The following is an 18,033-nucleotide window of genomic DNA, read 5'->3' on the forward strand; positions in this document are numbered from 1 at the left end:
TGGACCTAGGGAAAGAAACCCTTTTTTTTTTTTTTTTTTTTTTTTTTTTTTTTTTTTTTTAAGTTTATTTGTTTATTTTGAGAAAGAGTGTGAATGGGGTAAGGGCAGAGAGAGAGGGAGAGAGAGAATCCCAAGCAGGCTCTGTTCTGTCAGCATGGAGCCCAAAGAATGGTGACATCATGACCTGAGTGGAAACCAAGAGTCTGATACTCAATGGACTGAGCCACCCACGTGCCCTGGGAGATCATTCTTATGGGCTTACCTACTTCCTCAGCCATCTGCTCTCCTCCTTCCATGCCTGGCCCACAAGTCTGGGCAGTGGGCTGCTGAGCATCCCTGTGGAGCCTTGGACTCCAGGGCAGTTAGATGTGAAGACCTAGGAATTCAGACTTATTGAGGAGTGGTATGGGTTAGTTTGACCTCTGCAATATGTCCCTCAAGACCAACTCAGTAATTGCTTAACAAAGGAGAGAGGGGTGAGAACCTCCATAAGTAGGCAGGACATTTCTTAGCCTTTGGACCTGTACTATCCAATATGGTGGCAGCCACTACCTATGAGGCTACTGAGTGCTAGAAATGTAGCTTATGCTACTGAAGAATGAAATGTTTAACTTCGTTTAACTTTAACGTAAATTTAAATTTGAAAACTGATTATTCCTTTAGGTTATTTGAAAACTTAGTATGATTGGCACAGTTTGAGTATGAGAATCTGCTTTTTAACTATACATTTTATGTATACATTTGATGAAATCTAAACACAGAACAAGTATTTCCGATTTCAGTTCAGCTCCCAGATTGAAATATACTGCAAATGTAAAATACACACCAGATTTCAAAGACTTAGTCCAACAACAACAAAAAAAGTAAAGCATTCCATTAATAATTTTTTTATTAATTACATGTAAAATGATAATATTTTTTATATGCTGGGTAAAATAACATCTACTATTACAACTCATTTCACCTTTCTCTTTATGTTCCTAAACGTGGTAGTAGAAGATTTGAGATTACACATCACTGGGACAGGCAGCGCTGAACCATGCATGAATTCTCCCATTTGGCTCCACTTCCTTTCTCATTTATTACCGGGCACCCAAGTGGTCCTGAACCCCGCTTTTCAGTGGTGGCTTCCTAGCCCCCGTCAGCTTTTCGTTTCCTTCCTAGGAGATCACACTACCTATTTCTTTCAGTCACTCCCGCAGAGTAGTTTTGAGGTTCCGAAAGGTGAGAACCCGGCGACTTTACAAGAATGACACTGCAATTCCAGACGCCGGCCGCCAGAGGGAGTGGTGTTGCCACCTTGGTTGCCAAGCAACTCGTGGCCCGGAAGCAATTCCCTGCCCCGCCCCGCGGTGACCCGCGCAAAGCGACTACCGGCAGGGCGGGCGGGGCTCGCGGCAAGCCGGCCTCGGCGGCGGCTGCGGCGCGATGACCACGCTCCGGGCTTTCACGTGCGATGACCTGTTCCGCTTCAACAACATGTGAGTGAGGCCCCCGGGGCTGACGCTGGTGGCTGCATCCCCTTTCCCGGTCCGGGGCCCGCGGCCCGCGGGAGCCACCCCCGCCGGCCGCCATTGGCGCCTCCCTAGGGGCCGCGGGGTCAGAGCCGGGGCGGGGACGGACGTGCGGAGCTCCCCGCTGACCTTGGCTGAGGTGCTGAGACTGCATCCTGCATCCTTGCGTGCTCGTTGGGGCCGGGGCAGTGCGCGGGCGTCCTGTCGCGATGGCTGTCCCGACGCTCCCGCGCGAGTGGTAGGAGGTGGGGGAGCGGCCCGAGCCCAGCTCTGGTTCTGCCGCGTGCAGCCAACGTCCGGCCAGCTGACTCGGCTTCGTCTTCTGTGCAGCGGACAGCACCGAGGCGCCCGCCGCGGAGGTCGTTGCGAGGTCAACAGCTAAGTGTTTTTTTGGGAATACGGACGTTGTGCAGCCCACCTGGTGATGGTTAATCAGTACCCGAGTGAAACCTTGTGATGATGGCACCGACCGCCGCCGTTCCTTTCTTGGTCCGGGTTGGTTTTTGTGCGTTTTGTTACCAAAGCGGCGCATCCAGTCTGGAAAACTTTGTGTTGTGAGGAGTCGGGGCATAGGGCACATGCTGGTGGAGACCCGCTGTGTGTACTTTCTTTTAGTCCGTGTTAAGGCAGGACCTGTGACTTGCAGGCACATTTTTTTTTTTTTTTTAAGAAAAGATTTTTTTGTGGAAGTTTCTGAACATTTAAAACGTCGACAGAATTTTACCCTGAACATCTAAAGACACATCTGCTGGATTCTACAGTTAAGCGTTTTGTTAATGTTGACTTTCTCATATATCTATCTGTCCATCCACCCACCTACCCACCCACCTACCTACCTACCTACCAACCAATCCCAGATCCACTTTCAAGACAGCTGGGTGGGTCAGATTCAAGTGTCAAGAGAATGGCAAGAAGTTAAGAGGAGTTGGCTAGAAACCTTTCAAAGAGGGAGTGAGCCTTGAAGGATGGATAAAATATTGGCAGTGATGAGGAAGTTCTGGAGAAGGAAGCAGGTGTGAAGGTGAGAAAACCTAGAGTGTGGCCAGACAACTGAGAGACAAGTGTGACTGTGGTAGGGGGTTTCTCTGAGCGGCCAGAGGAACTGGTGAAACTGGACTTTTGCTCCGTCGCTGGAGGGTTCAGACTTGTTTGTTTGTTGGGAAGAATTTTCTAATGAGCCTCTCCCACAAAGCAGTGTAACTCAGGTGAGTTGTGTTGAGCTCCTGCTGTGCCTGATGGGTGCTGGCACTTGTAATAACCCATGTAATCCTCACAGTTCTCTGAAGAAGGTGCTCTCATATCCCCATTTTTTGTATGAGTCAACTAAGGTACTGAGAGTTCGAGTCAGTTGCCCCAGGTGATAGAGCCCTGTGGTGGGAGTGGGTGAAGCAGGGAATCTAATCCAGGAGATTGGCTGTAGAACAGTGGTTCTTTCAGAGTGGTCCCCAACCACCAGGGAACCCTTGGAAAATGCAAATCGTTGGCTGTTTAAGGGCCAGTGCTCTGGAGCCCTAGCTCTTCACCACAGAGCTGTGTGGAATGTGAGGCGATTAGAGGAGGTATACCAGGCAGGTGAGCCACTCAGGATGTCCTGGCAAGGGCCCAGAGATGATGACTTGGCAGAGGTTTGGGTCTGGGAGGTGCTGTTGGGGGGAGGGGCAAGGCGCCTTGAAGTTTCAAGAGTGTACAGGGCAAAACCTTGTTTTAACTGTAGATCTGGGGAGGCTTAGCCCTAATTTTATATGAAAATGAATATAGAAGAAAGAAAATAAGCACAAACACTTACAATAAAACTTTAGATGTCAAAGAATTGTCTAGCTTGTTAAGGCCCCTTCAGAATATGCCATTGGGAACTCCTCTTCCCATGTCCTCCAACTTCACACTTTGATTAGGGCACTTTCATAGAGAACACTGAGAATCACTGGATGAGGGTGCTGCAGTAGGAAGTGAAGATGCCGTGGATGTAGAAGCACTGCGGTTAACTCAACAGGTGTTTTACTCATTTTTGGATAGATATCTTCATGCCTACTGTGCATTAGTGCTAGAGACACAGCAATGAACAAAGCAAAACAATGTTACCTTTATGGAATTTACATTTTGGAGGGGGTGGGGAAGGAAGTACGACTGTAGAACTTATTATTCAGTCCAAAGAAAAACATGAAAACAGGGAAGGGAAATAGGGAGTGAGTGGGGATTCAGCTTTAGGTAAGTGTTTAGGGTAGGTGTCACTGCAGAAAGACCTAGGGAGATGAGGGAGTGAGTCCGGTGGATATTGGGGGCAGGAGAACTTCCAGGCAGAGGGATTGGTAAGTGCATAGGTACCTGTTTCTGACTGGAGGAGGCAGCCGGGGTGGCTGGAACAGAGTGAGAGTGGGAGCATGAGGTCAGAGTCACAGGGCTAGATCTTGGAGAGGCTCTCCTAGGAGTTGGGCTCCTCTGCAAAGTGCATTGAGATACCCAGGTGGGGAAGTTTGGGCTAAACATAGAAATTTGGGTGGAGGGAGGCAACATTATGTAGATGGTATTAAAACCAGGAGGTTAGGGGCGCCTGACTGGCCCAGTCAGAAGAGCGTGTGACTCTTGATGTCAGGGTTGTGAGTTCAAGCCCCACGCTGGGTGTAGGGATGACTTAAATAAATAAATGTTAAAACAGAAAACAAAAACTGAGAGGATAGGTGACATCAGTGGTGGAATGACTGTGGATAGGAAAAAAGAGGCTCCAGGACGGTGCCTTAGGTGTCAAGTGTTGAAGGAGACCTGGTGGCCCGGTGAGTTGGGAGGAAAAGCCAGTAGTGGGTCTGAGAAGCTGAGCAAGGAGAGCATTTCAAGTGGAGGGAGTGAGGAGCCATGTAAAGAGCTGCTGATGGCTAAATGTGCAGTGTGTGTGTACGATTAGAGGAGAACTGTGGGAGCAGGAACCTGGGCACTGAGGGGGTGGATCTGCTCACCAGCAGTCCAGGCATGGTCACAGGAGAGCGAGTAGAGAGGGGCACAGACGCTTGAGGTACAGGTGGGTGGGTTTGGTGGTGGGATCTTGGTGAAGCTTTCTGCCTGCTGTTGTGTATTCTCTGTGTGAAACAGGAAGCAGCCGAGATTGGAAAGGGGTGGCCTTGGAGAGTTGAGGCAAGATGAGAGGCTTATAAAGTAGTCGTTGAGAGGTGTGGGAGAGTGTATTCCCACACTGTATGGAGCAGTGATCAGCTGTGGCTGGGGCTTTTCAAGCTTCTGCAGGGTCAAAGTGATTTTCGGGATAACACTAAGATGGGTTTTTTGCCTTTTTCATTGTCTCACAAGTGCACAGTGGAGTTTCCAGTTGTGTGACTTGCAGTACCAAGCAATACAGACACAGATGTGAGAATCCATCTGCCTTCTCTTAAGCTAGACATTAAGAAGATCTGTAAAATTGTTAAAACCATGCCACTCTTGTCGCTAAATTTTGTACTTAAAAAAAAAATTTTTTTAAGTGTTTATTTTTGAGAGAGCATGAGTGGGGGAGGGGTGGAGACAGAGGGAGACACACAGTCCGGTAGCAGGCTTGCTTCAGGCTCCCAGCTGTCAGCACAGAGTGGGCACAGCACACCTGGGGCTCAAATTCACAAACCCCAAGATCATGACTTGAGCCGAAGTTGGATGCTTAACCGACTGAGCCACCCAGGTGCCCCTAAATTTTGTTCTTGAAAGTAGGATGACTTTTCGTTAAAAAAAAAAAAAAAAAAAAAAAAAAAAAAAGGTTTTATTAACATGTAATTGATTTATTATTTTAAAATGAATATTAAAAATTTAAATATCCATAGATATAATCCACATAAACAGAAGTTCTTTGGGGGTCCTTATTAGTTTTTGAGTGTAAATTGGTTCTGAAACCGAACAGCTTGAGAACTGCTGGCTTAGAGAAGTGCATTGGTAAGGGTCCCAAGAAAGAATCTGACTGGGTATACAAGAGGTAGATTTTCAGGTGGCTGGTTTTGAGTCTGGCAAAATAGTGGTTCCATTAACTGAATAGGAAAGTGAGGGGCAGAGCTCTTTGTAGACAGACCATAGGTACATTGTAAGAACTGCTGATTTGGGACTGTTGTGATCTGATATGCTAGAGAAACAAGTGCTGAGCGCACCAGAGTCAGATCCAGGAGTCTCCCTCCAAAAGTTTAGGGATGGGGTGGTGGGAAGAGGAGGTGAGAATGTAGAAGAGAGGGGAGCAAACACCTAGTGGTGAGAGGCCCACACTGAGTGGATGGAATAAAGGAGAAAGGAGTTGTCAGGGAAGGCCTAGAGACTGGCTGGAGGGACCCCTGCCAGATGCTGCAGGAGCTGGTTTTACCTTCTGTTTGTGATTTACATGTCTGGTTGGGCTCCAGTTCCATTAATGATTTATTGTCATTTAGAAAATGGAAGGTTTTGATCAGATGTATTAAATAGAAAGTAATTTGTAAAGGAAGAAACAGTTAAATGAAAACGTATAGGTATCTTTATAGTGGCTGTGATGGCTCAGTTTGGCCATTAGGTAGCTTACACCATCCTTCTTACCCCTAAATTTGGTTTTAAAGTTGTGGATTTGGCATGTTTTGTGTTCCTTGTGCATGTTTTCAGTTTCAGTGTCTTATTTAAACTGGTTTTGTCAACACTGCTTACTATTGACATTTCTTTTGTTTCTTTTAGTAACTTGGATCCACTTACAGAAACTGTATCCTTTTTTAAAAAAAAAGTTAAATGAAGGCTTACTAGGAGTAAGGAACATGGAGGAACAAAGGAAAAAATAGGCTTGAGTATAGAAAAACTTTAAAACTTGTAGTCCTGGAAACATAAGCAATAGTGAAAGCACTTAAAAAAAACAAACTGGGAACAAGAGTTGTCTTAAATCTGCCTGACAAGCTGCTAGTATAATGACCTCCTAAATCTTCAGCAGTGCAGCAACACTGCCTACCTTGCCCCTGGGTAGGAAGTATGGCTCCATGCAACAGAAAGCAGTGACTTCAGCAAGATGGGTTATTACTCTCTGATGTGAATGAAGTCTGGAGGTGATGAGTGGTCTGTGGTGGTTTCATGAAGTCACCAGTGACCCAGCTGTGCATTTTAACCACTGTACCACTCCCAGGGTGGCCTTGGCATTCCTGTCTCAGCTGCCAGAGCAAATGGCATCACATCCATGTTCCTGGCAGGAGGATCAACAGAGGGGAAGGTGAGAGAGACCTTCCCTTTCAGGAGTACCTTTGGGAAGTACCACCCAGGACTTTCTGTATCCCATTGACTAGAACTTGCTTCATGCCACACTTACTAGCTGTAACAGTCTGGGAATGAGCCCAGCTTTACATTAGGGCTTGTTACTAAAACAAAGAAAAGATCTGGGGTAATAATTAGCAATATCTACCATGTTCCCCAATAGAAGAATGGGCAAAGATGTGTGAAGTTGGGGTGCTCTGGGTTATGTCTCATTAGCAGACAACCCCACATTCTCAGTGGCTTAAAACAAAGTTGGATTTCTAGCTTATACTCCATATCCATTGCAGGGTAGGAGGGTAATATTGACTGATAATTTAACAAAAGAGGGCACAGTTCAGGCTCGCAGTTCAGTCAAAAGACATGGAAATTAAAACCAAAATGAGATGCCATGTTTTGTTGTTTAAATCTCAGTCCTCTGTGTAACGTTTATTCATTTCTGAGAGAGAGAGAGAGCATGCATGAGCAGGTAAGGGGCACAGAGAGGGGGATGGGACAGAGGATCTGAAGAGTGGGCTTTTCGCTGACAGCAGCAAGCCTCACGTGGGGCTGGAACTCACCAACTGTGACATCATGACCTGAGCTTAAGTCGGAGGCTCAACCATCTGAGCCACCCAGGTGCCTCTAATGCCATGTTTCATCTATCAAATTATCAAGGATTTAAAGAAATGATAAAACTCAGTGCTGATGAGGGTAAGAGCAACATTTTCATAAATTGCTAGTGACAGTATAAACTGCTTGCTGCGGTCTTTCTGGAAGGCGCTTTGGCAGTGTAATTAATACACAGTAATTCCATTTCCCGGAAGCTGAAAATAATAGTAGAGTCAATTATGTCAGGAATTGACAAACTAGGTGCATAGGCCAGATGTGGTCCACTGCCTATTTTTATTTTTGTAAATAAAATTTTATTGGACACAGCCATGCCAAATAATTTACAACCTGTCTGTAGCTTTGTCAAGACTGTCCAGTTTGAGTAGATGCAACAGAGAGCATATGGTCCACACGGCCTTGAATATTTAACTATCTCTCCCTTTATAGAAAATGTTTGTTAACCCCTGAGTTATGTGTTACAGAATTATAATATTAAAAATTTGCAATAACATTCATACATAACAATGAGGAAATGGTTAAATGAATTATACTATATTCATGAAGGAATTTAAAAAGATTTTTTGAGAAACTGAAAGTAACCCAGATGTCTCTTTCAAGAGAGGATATTTAAATTGTTCACACAGCGGAGTGCTATACAGCACTTATACACTATACAGCACTATACAGCTATTAACAATTAACTATAGGTATAGGCAACAACAAAGCTACCTATCAGAAACAAAGTTGATTGAAAAAGCAAAAATATCAAGAATTTCATTTGTATTTCAAAAATTATGACCTTTTAAAGACCCCTCCGGAGGTGCCTGGGTGGCTCAGTCAGGTAAGTGTCCAACTCTGGATTTCGGCTTAGGTCATGATTTCAGTGTTCATGAGATTGAGCCCTGAATCATGCTCCATGAAGTTCGGAGCCTGCTTGGGATTCTCTCTTTCCCACTTTCTCTGCTCCTCCCCTGCATGCACTTTCTCTCAAATAAATAAGTTTAAAAAAATAAAGACCCTCTCTGTGTTTAAAAAAACTTTTTTGTTTTGAATGGCCGAAAAACTTCCACTGTATAGTAAGGTAAAGTATTAGGATGCGAATCAACTTGCATGGTATGTGTCTAGTTACGCCTAAAATTTACAGTAAAAGTCCCATTATCCAGGTGAGGCCATGTTTGGAAATAATCTGCCAGGTCTTCATGATTGATGAACAGCATCTGGGCTCCTCCCCTAGCAGGAGGAGAGGCAGTTATGGTGTGAGTCAGTGGCTGCATGGTGAGAAGACTGGCTGGCCTGCTGTGTTAAGGGTTATGTTTGAAGAGTGCTGAAAATAACAGCTGTCCTTCAGAGAAGTTTGAAGAATATATTGCTGAACAGGTTTTATGGGAACTTAAAAATGTGATTGGTGGTGGCCCCTCAGAATTGCATCAGCAAGCTTACACTAAGAAGAAATATAAGAATGAGCACTTATCAGTAAGGACGCCAGGGTTGAAGAGTTACATAATGAGCAAATTATTCAGGCATTCACTCTTAGGTCAGCTTTTATTTGTAGTACCAGAAAATGAGAATTTGAGTCAATGGAGGGGAAACACTACAGGGTAACTGTTAAGTTGACTCTAGAAATGATTAACTTTTAAAGTTATTTTCACAGTCACACAGCTGAAGCTAAAATAGGAACTAATCCCTAATTTTCTAGTGCAATTATGGAAAAGTAAATGTATTGAGTATCTATCTACTTTGTGCCAAGCACCAGGGATGGAGTGAACATGACATTCATATTCAAAAGGGAGAGAGATAGTAACAAATACCAGGTGATGGTAAGTGCTGTGCAGAGATTTAGATACAGTGTGATCTGTATGGACACAGAAGAACTTGGGAGTCCAGGTTCTCTGCTTCGTATTACATGGTGTTGTCTCCATTCACATTTGAAGTTACATATTCAGTCAATTTTGTTATAAATTATTAGTGCTAACCTAAATATTTAATGTACTGACATGGTTATGGTTATCAAAATTATACATATATAGGACTGGGGATAAAGTAATAATATATTTTTTAAAGGAAACTTTCTTCATAACACTCCTTTTATTAAGAATACTTCTTACTGTCAATTACTTTCCACACTCCTTAACAAGACTCTAGTATGGGATTCCTTTTTATTTACAGTACCTCGCCCACTGGCCAGAGTATTTCATTGTTGCAGAGGCACCTGGTGGAGAGTTAATGGGTTATAGTAAGTATAATACCAACCACTAGAACATTTTTGGATAGGCAGTTGAGATTTTAGTATAGGTTTCAACTGATTTAGATTGATTGCAGAATTGCAAGTATAATCATGATGCCTAGAATTCTATTTTTCAACCATTTGACAGCTTGGTGATGCCTTCTATGTTTGAAGCATTGTGCTAGGTAGGCCCCAGGGGGATACAGCCCTGAACCAGACAGACATGGTCTCAGGCTTTTTAGATCTATGTTTATGTTACATTTCTACATGGTTTGGTACATAATATAGGAATGGTAGCATCTTCATTGAATTAGTAGGGTTACTAGTGAAAATTTGAGCTGTGCATTATCTATTGGTGTATACATAACCTACCCACCTACGTAAAATGTAGATATTTTAAAAATATATGTTCCGATTCTGAAATGCAGATATTTTTAAAATGTATGTTCAGTTAGTTGTGTTTTTAGTGTTATTCTTTTTAAAGAAGAAAAAACCTTTTTCTAATTCTCATTCTACAACTAGATTCAGCATTATATTTATAAGTGAGATTTAGATAAAAGCACCAATAACCATTAGCTAGATGACTTTCAATGTTACTTAAAAACTAAAGTTTGTCATTAGTTTCCTTTATAATAATAATGTACCAACAATCATTCTGTATTTTTGTGTAAATCCATGTGTTTAATTACTGAATGCAATCTTTTGTTGGCAGTTATGGGTAAAGCAGAAGGCTCTGTAGCTAGGGAAGAATGGCATGGACATGTCACAGCTCTCTCTGTTGCCCCAGAATTTCGACGCCTTGGTTTGGCTGCAAAACTTATGGAATTATTAGAGGAGATTTCAGAACGGTGAGATCTTGGTTTTTAATAATTTGACTATTTTTCTCATAGTGAACATTTATAAGATTTTTTCCATTCAGGCTGAATATTGTACTTCACAGGATTTTCATTTTCAGTCTTCAGTAGTCAAATATTCATAGTAGTAGTACAGTCCCTGTTTTGCCACTGAGGAAGATTCAGGCAAAGTGAGTGACCTACCATAGGCTTATATGCTTGGCAATTGGTGCAAAGACTAGCTCTCAAGATTTCTTTTAGTGGCAGAATGTGGCAGATGTTCCTGAATTCGGTTAACATCATCCTTGGCGTCTCAGTTATTTTTTTCCACAGTGCCCCTAAGGCCAAAAAAATCCTCTAGTTTAATTTTAAGTTATGTCCTAACTGCTTAGTAAGTATTTATGGCCTGATAACCTAGTAGCTATTTGGAAAAAAATAAACAAATTGAAAGAAAAAATATTTTTATTTCATTGTTAAATAACTGGTTATCTATAGCCTTTTGAGCATTGAAGGACTTCTCATACCTTGGAAACCGATTTGACACAACCACCTGCATTCTTCTTTCATACTGATTTTCTGGTTTTATTGGGTTCTTTTAATCATAGGAACTGCTAAAACCTGGCTTCATAAAGATACTTTGTCACCAAAAGGAATGTAACACCATGTAATGCTGCATTTGTGAGTTATAGCAAACTAGTAGTTTAGTTTGCCAGTGTCTAACATGAAAGATTTGTATGTGTTTTCCCCAAACATCTGAAATATCCTACAGCACCTCTAAGAGTTTGGGCCACCTTAGAGCACAGTTTGGGGACTGCCAGCATTAGAGCTTTTTTAAAAAAAAGACCTGTTGTGTATGTGAAACACCTTCATTATGTGAGATAAAAGTAATGTAATTAAAAGACTCCTACCAGCTCCCATTGTAAAAAAAGAGGTAAAAGATGTATATACGAGTTTAATCAGTTGTCAAGCTGCCATTTATTTTTTTCTCTTAATGCCTAGAAATATATAGGGAAATATAGGGAAGGGAACATTTGCTGAGAAAGGCTCTTGAGGCTTTCCACTTAATGGACTTAATAAAGGGAAGTTTTAAAGGAATAACCATGGCCTGAAAATGCTCTGGGCCAAGTTTGGGGCAAGAGGAACTTGAGATCATTCAGGGAAGAGATAGCATTAGCTCAAAAAGAAGTTAATTGTAGTCCTTAAGAATTTAAAGAATTCTCCCTGGACTGAACAAGGAAGAAGAGAAAATTTTTAGTTTACACACATTTGTTAATGGGGTTAAAGTATTTGGCATTATTGTATGGTAGATAAGGAGTTAAGAAATGGGTTCTAATTAGCTATCCACTCTATGCATATGATTAATGTATTTATGGGATAGAATCTCTCTCAGAGTAGAAAACCACCAAGCTCCCTTCTTTTCCAGGTTCTAAATCTTCATTACTTTGGAATAGTTCAGATTTGTGCGTGTATGTGTGTGTACCTAGCTACATACACACATACATGCATACATGTATTTTTAAATATATACATTAAAACAGAAACTATAATTTCCAAACAGAAAAAGTGGAATGAGAAAAATCAGTCCATAAGGAGAGAAAAAGGAGATTAAAGTGGTAAAACAAAAAGCATGAAATAAGATGGTAGCTATGAATCCAGATATAATCAGTAAATACAACACTAAATGGACTAATTAGTTAAAAGACAAAGGAAGACATGCTAAGTAAAGCCAGTCACAGAAAGACAAGTACTGTGTGATTCCACCTATATGAGATATTTAATACAGGTAAATTCAGAGAATCAAAGAGTGGAATGGTGGTAGCCAGAGACTGGGGGGCAGGGGGGAAAATCAGTAAGCATAAAGTTGTAGCTAAAGAGGATGAATAAACTCTGTAATCTGTTGTACAACATTTACCTATAGTAAAAAATGTACATTTAAAACTTATTAAGGGAAAACTTCATGTTAAAGTCGTCTTACAACAGTAAAACCAAATAAAATTGAAAAGACAAAGACTGTCAGAACTATATTCTATTTACAGGAAATATGTGTAAAAATTAAACATACAGGAAGATTGAAAGAAATTTTTTAAATTGTCATGTAAAATTCTAACCAAAAGACAGTTGGTGTACTTAAATTAACAATAGTCACATAGTTCAATAATTAACGGAGAAAAAAAGGGTCATTGGATAACAGGTAAAAAATTTCATGTATCAGGAAGATGTAATAATTACGAATTTTATGTACACGGTGACAAGGTAAAAATGAGAAAATTGATAAAAATACAAGGAGAAAGAATATGAAGCAAATCATTACTATAATGAGAAATTTGAAACATGCTTTCTGCTAGAATGATTAGAAATTAAGGGTATAGAGTAAGTGTCAGCACTTTTTCTGAGCCAGATAGATACCTAGACTTTATAGGCCAGCTAATACCGCATGTGTGTGTATGTGTATGTATTAAACACTCTTTCAAAATTTTAAAAACTGTTCTTAGTTTGAGAAGTCTACCAAAATAGGTTGCAGGCAGACCCCCTTCCTTAACAGATTACAATCAGTACCTAAAAATCTTTGCAGAATGTTAGGCTTCTCTAGTAAATTTTACCAACTATTTAAGAAATAACTTCAGTTTTACACAAAGAAGGAACGTTCTTCAGTGTTGGGTTTTTTTTTTAAGACTAGAAATAACCATGATGATAAAACCTGACAAATATGAGGAAGGAAAATTTGAAAAAAAATCACTCATTATCGATGCAAAAATCCCAGAAAAATCTTAGCAAAATGGATTCAGCAATTCATAAAAAAGGATGATATATCAGGGGAAGGTTGTTTTTAACATGTGAAAATCTGTTGGACTATATTAAGAACATTTGTTATTTCAGTAAATGCAGAAAATGCTTTGATAAAATCCAATTGATTAAAAACTGTTAGTATAGAAGGGGAGAACTTTCATAACCTAAAAAAAGAGTATCTACCAAAAACCTGTAGTAAATATTAGCAATGATGCATTGAATGCTTTCTCTTTGAAATTTGGGACAAGGAAGGATGCCTATAGTTACCCCCTTTTTGGTAATTTACTGGAAATCCTAGGCAACACAGTAAAGCAAGAAAAATATATGAGAACTGGGAAAAACCAAAACTCTTATTTTTATACATCTAAGATTGTACAAACAGAAAACCACAAGAAGCTACAAATAAATGTTTAGAATAAAAGTTAAAGTTGTTGGATAGTCAGTATAAAATTCAATTTCATTTCTATAAAAACAGTAAAATTTAGGAAAAGATGCCAGTTATAATGGCATCAATACATTAAGCCCTTTGGAAGAATCTAACAAAAGCTCTGTTAGAGGTCTCTGAACTTTCTAACACGTTACCAAGAGACCGTAAAGATGACCTAAGTGGAGAGATAACCACCTGTAGTAACATGGAAGGCTAAACTGGTATTGATCCACAGAGCCAATGTAACAGCAATCAAAATCTCAAGTCCTTTTTGTGGGACTTGTTGATTCTGAAACTTACCAGGGGAATGGAAGGAGTCAAGATTGCTTGAGCAACAAAATGGGCGGGTTTGCCCCTCCAGGTATCAAGCTGTAATGAGTAAGCTGTGTGTTAGTGCTGGAGTACTAGTTTAGACTAGTGTAAAGAACTGGCAGACAGATGCAGGAATGTATGGATTGACATACCTCAGAGGAGGCAACTGAAGATCAGCAACGAAGGGATACACTTCAGTAAAGATGGTGGCACAATTAGATAGCCACATGGGAAAAAATCTTCCCAGATTACTACTACCTTACAATACACAATTGCAGATTTATTGAAAACCTAGATTTGAAAAGCAAACTATTACCCATTTTAAGATAATAGAGGAGAGTTCATCCATGACCTCAGGGTAAAAAGAACTTAAACCATAAAAAGGCTAACTGTAAAGGAGGTTCATATTGCAACTTCATTGAAGTGAAAGAACTTTGTTCATCAAAAGATATATAATAAGTCAGGCCACAAATTGGGAAAAATTTTGCAGTAATCATTTATACAATGTCAACTATTCAGAATACATGGAGAACTACAGCTGGGCGGGGAGAGAAAAAATGTGTGAAAGACCAGTAAGGACAGTACGAAATGAGAAATCTAAATGGCCTACAAAAATACAGTTAGCCTTATTAGTAATGAGAAATGCCAATTAAAATTGCCCCGCGATACTTAAGAGATTTTCAAAAATAAAAGTGTCTGATAAACCAAGCCTTGGTACTGTGGGAATGGAGTCTTCCCCTCCTCTGGGAGTATAAGCTGACTGGGAAATGGGCATTAACTAAAGCAACTGAAGATGCCCCCATGAGCCAGTGACCACACCCCTAGTTGTAGACTGTACTATACCATGAGACATACAATAAAAATACAGCAGCATAGTTTGTAATAGTAAAAACCGGATTATTTGTGGGGAATGGGCAACCTGTAGTATATATCCATCCATGCAATGGGATGCTAAACAAAGGGAAGATAAATAAGATCCCAGCTACACCAAGGCTGACTCCCACTTACTGAGAGGCAAATCACCAAAGGATAAAAGTTCAAAATAGGAAAAGCTATAGTAGGTGGTGAATCTACAGCAAAAACCAAGGAGCTAATGAGCACAAGAGTCAGAACCTCTGGGTAAAGGAGGTGGCTGTCACTAACAGAGAAAACTGAGGGCTTCATGGCTGCCAGTGTCAGGCAACCAGTGTCCCGTATTTACACTTGGGCCATGGCCACATGGGTGCTTGTTGTTCAATATCTTTAATTTGCACGTATGGGTGAAAGTATTGTATCGCTAGTTGATAAAATGAGCATGTCAATTACTATGATATAAAATACACAGTAATTTAAGACAGAATTGTGGCTTAAAAATGCTTTTTGTCTTTTAAGAAAATCTAGGTTTTAAAATGTCAGTATGCAAAAGAAACTCATCTCTTTGTACTGCGAGATAATTGTCATAAATCCTCAGAAGTAAAAATTGGTATGAGGTAATCAGCTGCAAGGTTCTATTACTACCATTCTATGAATGGTAGTCAAAGCAAACTAAAAACAAGTGTTGTTTTTAAAAATAAGTATTTTCTAGAATTTCTCACATTCTAACATTTTCCTTTTTTTTTTTTTTTTTAAATTAAAGAAAGGGTGGATTTTTTGTTGATCTCTTTGTAAGAGTATCTAACCAGGTTGCAGTCAACATGTACAAGCAGCTGGGCTACAGCGTATACAGGACAGTCATAGAGTATTATTCAGCCAGCAATGGGGAGCCTGACGAGGACGCTTATGGTGAGCTCCCTTCCGTGGCAGTATCCCCAAGAAGCCACCAGAACATTTACATTCATTCTACAGACTGAAATAATTATTTTAGTAAATTTAAAAGAATATTTGTTGGACTTAATATTTTAAATTTGAGCATTATCTAATATTTAAATCTCCCTTAACTCCTTTATGAACCTATCACTGGTTAGCTTACATTGACTAACCAATGATTAATTACTATCAATTGTTACAGGTATGTTAATTTTACTGAGATTCTCACAAAAGAACATTCGTTTGAAGAGCTGAGTACTTGTGACTAAGAGTCTCATTTAAATACATTTCTCTCAGGGTCTAGGGGACAAACCTTTTATGGGAACTTTACATATGTATACCCTTCAGATTTCATATATTTTGATATTTGGGTATTTACATTAAATTTTGCTTCCTAACAGATATGAGGAAAGCACTTTCCAGAGACACTGAGAAGAAATCCATCATACCATTACCTCATCCTGTGAGGCCTGAAGACATTGAATAACCATGGGCAGTGGTTCTTAGGCTGATGCTCCAGAAATTTTATGGACAATATTGTTTTCATTAGATGATCCCGGAGCGCTATTAGGAGAAAAGTAATTATTTAGGTCTTGCAGATTTCAAGAAAATACAGGTTATAAATTTGAGTCTTATTGTTTCCAGTTAGCAGTATCATAACTATTAAAGCTGTTCACTGTAATAAAATTCAGTCAAAAAGGCAGCTAGGTCAGATGGAAACATTTTAGTATTTTGGTTCATAATATTCACTATATGTTAAGGGGAAAAACTTGCTCCAGTCTCCTCCTAAATTCTGTGCCTGAGAACCACTGCTGCATACATATTTTTTATTTTGTATTATCTGTCAATTGAAGCTTTAAAAGCATATATGAAATGTATAAATCTAAAATGTATAATAAAACGCATTGTTGACCCTATGAATGTGTTCTGGAAACTTGGTCATTTATAAAATTCAGTCTGGATTGAGAAAGGCCATCATTTAGGTCATGATGTTTCTTTTGTTCCATATAAAGCCTTATTTTTTAAAAATTTTATTAAAAAAAATTTTTTAATGTTTATTTTTGAGAGAGACAGAGCATGAGGAGGAGAGGGGCAGAGAGAGAGGGAGACACAGAATCTGAAGCAGGCTCCAGGCTCTGAGCTGTCAGCATAGAGCCTGACATGGGGCTTAAACTCACGACTGCAAGATCATGACCAGAGCTGAAGTCGGATATTTTTAAAAGCAAACGTGAAAATCCCTGCCCAGTGTACGTACGCATCCTTCTTATTGCATAGTAAATTCTTCCCAGATACTTGATGGTGTTAGCCCCACATCTTTTGTCTCCTCTCACACTACTTTGCTTAAATCCTGCCTTTTCAAAATATAAAATGACATCACAGTTTCTAATTCTTAAAGGCCATGAAACTATGTAATGGGCCAACCACTTACCTTCAGGTATAGTTTTCTTCAGCTGTAATATCTGAAAATATCCAGTGAACAGAAGTAAAGAAAACCCCACAGAAATGATTGCTAAACAGTTTTTCCCTCTGAAAGGACTTACTCTGGTGGAGTTGAGAGTAAGAGAAATGAATCTTTTATGTTTCTCCCATGAGAAGGTAACTTTTTCCTTCATGCATGACACTAATCAGAAAGTGGTATTATGAGCTGACGTTGGAAACATGACCAATTTTTGTTCTTATGTAGCATAAGAACAGGAAGCATAAGAACAGCGTATGTTCTAACAGCTTATGTAAGCATAAGAACAGCATGCAGCATAAACAGGAAAGAATTGTAGGAAGACTCTAGTCACTTATATTAGCATTTTGACCTGCTTTCATCTTACCCCTTGACTCTGCACTTAGCCAAAGGTATTAAAATCACAAATGTTCCTCCTCACCAAGTAGACCTCAGGACTCCATAGTCAGAATCCATCTGATACCCAGCAGCTGGGGTGACACTGGTGCAGTGACTGAAGCAGTGAGGCTGAACACACGTTTGTCTTTTAGCCTGACAATCCTACACTCTCCCTTCAAACACTAGCTTATTTTCAAGATAAAATTTAGTAATATACAGACTAGCTTTTTTTATTCCTTTGGGTGAAATGTTTGCAAATTTAATAGGTTTACCCAATTCAACAAGTAAATAAATTTGCCAATTGCCTTTACCGGTGACAAAATATTCTTGAAGATAACAATTCTAGTCAAATAGCTCAGGCACTGAACAAGACAAAAAGCAGGCTTGAGAAATCAGGCCAGATTAAAGAAAATAAGATCAGTTAATTAAGGCACATATTATTTGCTTGAGGATATGAGCAATGTGTCCGCAAATATGTTACCATCTCTGCTTTTTCTTTTTTAGAATCATAG

The 18,033-nt window shown here is 40.0% G+C and overlaps 1 protein-coding gene across 6 annotated transcripts; it reads left to right on the forward strand.

Moving 5' to 3' along the window:
• The first annotated feature begins 1,364 nt into the window (after positions 1 to 1,364).
• On the forward strand, positions 1,365 to 16,608 carry NAA20 (N-alpha-acetyltransferase 20, NatB catalytic subunit). Of its 6 annotated transcripts, XM_030310195.1 has the most exons (7): positions 1,378 to 1,481; positions 1,845 to 1,884; positions 6,171 to 6,195; positions 9,462 to 9,552; positions 10,256 to 10,391; positions 15,518 to 15,663; positions 16,089 to 16,608. In XM_030310195.1, exons 1-7 carry the CDS (start codon positions 1,457 to 1,459, stop codon positions 16,172 to 16,174), a joined length of 549 nt encoding a protein of 182 aa, XP_030166055.1. In that variant the 5' UTR covers positions 1,378 to 1,456; the 3' UTR covers positions 16,175 to 16,608. The 6 variants fall into 6 exon arrangements, with proteins under 6 accessions (XP_030166062.1, XP_030166057.1, XP_030166056.1 ...); XM_030310197.1 differs by lacking the exon at positions 6,171 to 6,195 and having other exon boundaries at positions 1,367 to 1,481; positions 9,486 to 9,552; XM_030310196.1 differs by lacking the exon at positions 1,845 to 1,884 and having other exon boundaries at positions 1,368 to 1,481.
• Positions 16,609 to 18,033: the final 1,425 nt, after the last annotated feature.

Source organism: Lynx canadensis, chromosome A3 (genome assembly GCF_007474595.2).
Source record: "Lynx canadensis isolate LIC74 chromosome A3, mLynCan4.pri.v2, whole genome shotgun sequence".
Lineage (NCBI taxonomy): Eukaryota > Metazoa > Chordata > Mammalia > Carnivora > Felidae > Lynx > Lynx canadensis.